The 5,330-nt window shown below is 47.3% G+C and overlaps 1 protein-coding gene across 1 annotated transcript in view; it reads right to left on the bottom strand.

The window, feature by feature from the left end:
- The window catches only part of ALDH2 (aldehyde dehydrogenase 2 family member), a 29,579-nt gene that overhangs the window by 4,575 nt on the left and 19,674 nt on the right, over positions 1-5,330 (bottom strand). Inside the window, exons 8-10 of the mRNA XM_007170911.2 lie at positions 5,164-5,266; positions 4,375-4,559; positions 1,826-1,990 (exon numbers count right to left, since the gene is read on the bottom strand). Coding sequence (XP_007170973.2) covers positions 1,826-1,990; positions 4,375-4,559; positions 5,164-5,266 — 453 coding nt within the window. The remainder of the gene's footprint in view (positions 1-1,825; positions 1,991-4,374; positions 4,560-5,163; positions 5,267-5,330) is intronic.

Raw genomic sequence — 5,330 nt, 5'->3', positions numbered from 1 at the left:
CTGGGGTTAGAGAGCACAATGGGTGGGTGGGGCAGACACGGAACCACCTGTTACCCAGCTTTCCACAGCGCTAAGCAGATGATTCCAGATGTGGTAACAAGCCCCCAGACACACCCTAACAGTTCCAGAGGGAGACGACAGCTCCCACACTCACTGGAATACAAAGGGAAGGAAGCTAAGGGGACCTTCTATGTGCCACGGACCTTACATACCTTATCTTATTTCTAAACAGTCCTGTGAGGTAGGGGCTTGCACTGACAGGTCACATGGAGATTTAGTTTCAAAGAATTTCAGTCATTCAGCAACACTAGATGCTGAAGAAAAAGCTATGAACAAAATAGGGTCTCTGATCTCAAGATGTTCTGAGTTTATCTTATACTTTCCCTGCCCTATTTCTGAGCCATTTCTTCAAGGCATCCTGGTTCCTTTTAGTGGGCTTTAGTGGGCTTCGGAAACCAAAACATGGGAGCTAGGTGTGCTTGTTGCGGTTGGGGTGTGGCTGCTCTCAGCCCTATCAGAGGAGAGACCCCGGGGAACAGATCCTGATGTAATCAAGTGATTGGCATGTGACTGTGACAAGTGGTGGGAGCCCAGAGGAGCTACCTGGCCTGAGTGGTGGGAGGCAGGGGATCAGCGAAGGCCTCGAGAGGTGATAGTCAAGCTGTGACACCACACGAGCAGAAACTAGCCAAACCAGAGTGAGGGTGAGGAGCAGGGAGGAGGGAAATGGAGTTCCAGGCACCGGCACATGCAACACCCATTCTTACAAAATCCCATTCTCCACTAAAAGGAACTAGGACTTCTTGAAGAAATGACTGATTCTAGGACTGGGTGGAGAGTGTCAAGACGGAGGTGCGAGAAGACTGCCAGGAGCCCATCATGGTTGGAGCAAGGACTGCAAGATGGGGCATCTTGCACTTTGGGCACTAGCAAAGCAAAGGCAGCCCCTGCCCTTCTAGAAAATGGATATTTTCCATTACCATCAAGATTAAAAAAAAAAAAAGGCATCAAAGTAGTCATGATGGGAAAAGAGGCAGAACTCTGTTGTACTCTCTTACCCTGATTTTGCATTTTAATATTATTTTATTTTGAATTATCCATGAAAGGGGGCGGCAGTATAATGTTTTCCCTGCATAGGGCCGCTAAAGGGCTTCATCCTGCTGGGGGAAGTGGAGTGAGTCTGAAATCCACAAGGGCAGAGTACACATGTCAGATACCCCTGGATCTCCAGTGTCTGCAGAGCACCTTTCACATAGTAGGAATTCAAAAATTATTTGTGGGAAGGGATATGGGGATATATGTATACGTATAGCTGATTCACTTTGTTATAAAGCAGAAACTAACACACCATTGTAAAGCAATTATACTCCAATAAAGATGTTAAAAAAAAATTTTGTGAAATGAACGAATGAATGACATGGAGCTGCTGCCCTACGTTTGTAATCAGTGCCAAGGGGGAGAGAAGATCAAGGGACTCTCGCCATGTGGGGAAGTCAGCCCTTTGATCTAGTCCAGTGTCTGCTCACATGAAGGCCATGAGAAGGGCTGGGAAGAGTCATTCCTTGACTCACAGCTCGCAGGGATGAGAACACACAGGACCTGTAGGCTCTGCAGGGGAATTCAGACGTTCTCCCCAACCACTGGCAGCCATAAGAGGCTGAAGAGGAGAGGCACAAGATCAGAAGTGAACTGCAAATCATTTGTCTTATGCATAGAGCCAGGATTTGGCCCAAGGCCAGCGGATGGGTCCTGGGTCAAGATGCTGGACTGAACTGTCCGCTTCTCCTCCTAGGAGCGTTCCCTCGAGCGCTGGAGCCATGCCTACCTCCTCCTTTGCGATGGTCATGCCATCCTGCACGTCTCCAAACACGGTGGGCTGGATGAAGTAGCCACGGTCAGCAGCCGCCCCTCCACCACACAGCAGCTTCGCCCCCTCCTCCTTCCCAGATTTGATGTAGCCAAGGACCTTCTTAAACTGAGTTTCATCCACCTGAGGGAGAAGGAACCCAGAGTTACAGAGATGCTACAGCCATACCTCTCCCAGCTGCAGGCTTAGAACCACACAGGCAAGAAGACAACTGGGAAATGGGCCAGATCATGAATAAGCAAGGCCAAAAACATAAGAATAGATTCCTCCAGACTCATTAGCCCTCAAAGAAATGAATATCAAGCCCACTGTTTTTGTTTTTCAAATATGAGATTACTAAAAATTTTAAATGTAAGAAAATACATTGATGCCAAGGGTATGTTGCATACCCTGTAATATTCATACATTATTAGAAGGACTGATACAACATTATAGGTCAATAACACCTCAATTTAAAAAAAAAAAGAGAAAGGACTGTAAGCTGGTACAGCTCTTCGGGCAAATGGCTTATTAATATCAGACAAAAAATTAGATGTTCGTATCCTCTGACCCAGCTATTTAACTTCCAGGAATTTATTCTACATGTGACAAAGGGACCTGAACAAGGATAGTCACTGGGGAACATCTTACAGAAGCAGAAAGTGGAGACAACCCCACCTAGGCATCAGTAGAGGAGCTGGCTAAGATGGCACACCCATACGTTGGCACCATTAACAACAGATCTGTCCACTGACTGACACAGAAAGACAGCCTAAGGTGTTCTGTGAGGAGGGGGGACGCTTGTAGGATGATATGTATTACATGACCCTACTTTTGTTCAAACAAACATGCCAAAATGTAACTGTGTGTATGTGGTTACCTACGAGGAACAGACATGAAGGGGACAAGCGGATCTTATTTTTTACTTTAAACTCTTTTTTATGAAGTTTTTAATACAAATTTGCATTACCTTAATTATATGGCCACAAACCACAAAGAAGAATGAGAGAAAAAAAGACGTTGGGATTCACAGCAGCACTATTCACGATAGCTAAAAAGTAGAAACAACCCAAGGGTCTATCCGCAGATGAATGGATAAAGAAAATGTGGCCTATCCATTCAGTAGCATGTTATTCAGCCATGAAAAGTAATGAGCCATCAAGTCACGAAAAGACATAGAGGAAACTTAAATGTACATTGCTAAGTAAAAGAAGGCAATCTGGGGAAAAAAAAAAAGAAAAAGAGGAAGAAGCCTAATCTGAAAAGGCTACAGACTATATGATTCCAACTATATGACATTCTGGAAAAGACAAAACTATAGAGACAGTAAAAAGATCAGTGGTTGCAAGGGTTTAGGGGGAGGGAGGAATGAACTGGTGGAGCACAGGAGATTTTTAGGGCACTGAAACTATTCTGTGTGATACCGTAATCATGGGTACATGCCTTGATTCATTTGTCAAAACCCACAGAATGTACAACACCAGGAGTGAACCCTAATGTAAACTACGGACTTCATTTAATAATAATATATCAATATTGGCTCATCAAATTATAACGAATGTATCACACCAATGCAAGATATTAATAATAGGAGAAACTAGGGGATGGGGAGGTTAGGGGATATATGGGAACTCTGTAGTTTCTGCTCATTTTTCTAAAAAAATAGAATCTATTAATTAAAAGAAAAAAAAGGCTGCCTTGGCCAGCACTGGAGCCTGGGGAGTAGACACAAGGAACGCAGACGCCCCCAGGACAATGAAGCCTGCAGAGAGGCCCCCGTTGGCCCCAGAAGTGGGCTCAGGGCCACGTGCAAGGGATTTGTGGGAGGAAGCATCCCTGACCCAGTGGATTCCTCAGCCCTGGGAGGAGGAGGCTGGAGGAGGCCAGCACAGGGCCCTGTGGAGAGTGAGCCCAAGACAGGCTGGGTCTAAGGCCAATGCTGGAAAAAGGATCAGGATGTGAGAGGAAGTGGTGGGGTGAGGCACTCTGTTTCCTTTTGTTATAATTATTATTGACTATATTTTTATTAGTTAAAATGAATACATGCTCATGGTAAAAAAAAAAAAAAAAATTTTTTTATATTTTAAATCAAACAGCTCAGAAGAGTATAAAGTGAAATGAAATCCCTCTGCTACCACGGCCCTCCGCCCTCCTCCCAGAGGTAACTGCGATTAACAGGTATGCGTGTGTCTTTCTGGTAGATGCATTTATATGGATGGCCAAGGTCCAGGAAACATGCATTCCCTTTCTCACAGCCATTCCTCCTATTTATTATGTGTATGTAATTTGCAAAGGGCTTTCCATTATTAATTTCCACTTCACGGCCACTCTGTGAGTTACAAAGGGCAGGCTTTATGGATGAGAGAATGGTGGCTCAGAGACAGCATGTGGCTTCCCAAGGGCACACAGCTGGTACCTGGCAGAGCTGAGACTTGAAGCCAGGCCTGCCGGATTCAGAGTCCAAGGCCCTTTCCGCTTCTCCATGGTGGCTCCGGACACCGAGACCTGCGTGCAACCACGGGGCTTACCTGCGGCCCCTGCTCAGTCTGGCTGTCAAAGGGGTTCCCGACCACACGAGACCTGGCCCGGGCAACACTCCGCTCCACAAACTTGGCATAAATGTCCTCCTGCACAAAGGTCCGGGAGCCTGCACAGCAGCACTGGCCCTGGTTGAAGAACAGGGCGAAGTGGGCCTGCTCCACAGCCCAGTCCACTGCGGAGGCAGAAGGCAACCATGAGAAGAGGATAAGGAGCAGCCTGGCCCCGGTGGCTGCTACCCTTAACCCGTTAACACTACCAACAGCGTTCGTGCCTGCTGGGTGCCAGACTCTGTGTGGGAACAAGGCAGGGCCGATCGCTCCCTTCTCTGAGTGTGGAGACCAAGTGGCAGATAGACACGAAGGAGAGTGGTCATCACCCACTGTGGTAATGGAGCCAAGGGCGGCTGGAGGACCAAACCAGCTGGCCTATGGCCATCAGGGAAGACTCCCTCAAGGAGGACGAATCTGGGAGCACCTCAGCAGGACCAGGAAAAAGGATGTGATGGAAGAAAAGTAGTCTAATCTGAAAGCACGCTGCAAGCTTGTGCAAGTGAGTAGCTCAGCCTGGCTGGATTATAGGGAGCAGAGAGGAGAAAGGCTGGGGGAGAGGCCACATCGTGTAGGCCAGAGGGCCATGCTGAGGAGTCTTACTTTCATCCTGAGGCCCTGGGGGCAGAAACCAAAACCGAGGGATGCTGAGGATTGCGGAACTGAGTGGGACCACAGAATACAGAGCTAGTGGCAGGTTGACATCAGACCTCCCCACTGAAAACTTACTGTCAGCATCTGACATGATGATATTGGGACTCTTTCCTCCTAGCTCCAGGGTCACTCTCTTGAGGTTACTGTTCCCCGCAGCAGTCTGGATTAGGTGGCCAACCTATAGGGAAGCAGGAACAGAGACAAACTCAGCGGAGGAAAACAAAACCAAATGTTCTCAGACA

The sequence above is a fragment of the Balaenoptera acutorostrata genome, chromosome 13 (assembly GCF_949987535.1).
Source record: "Balaenoptera acutorostrata chromosome 13, mBalAcu1.1, whole genome shotgun sequence".
Classification (NCBI taxonomy): domain Eukaryota; kingdom Metazoa; phylum Chordata; class Mammalia; order Artiodactyla; family Balaenopteridae; genus Balaenoptera; species Balaenoptera acutorostrata.
The sequence above is the reverse complement of the archived record's forward strand: the minus strand, read 5'-3'. Positions and strand labels throughout refer to the sequence as shown.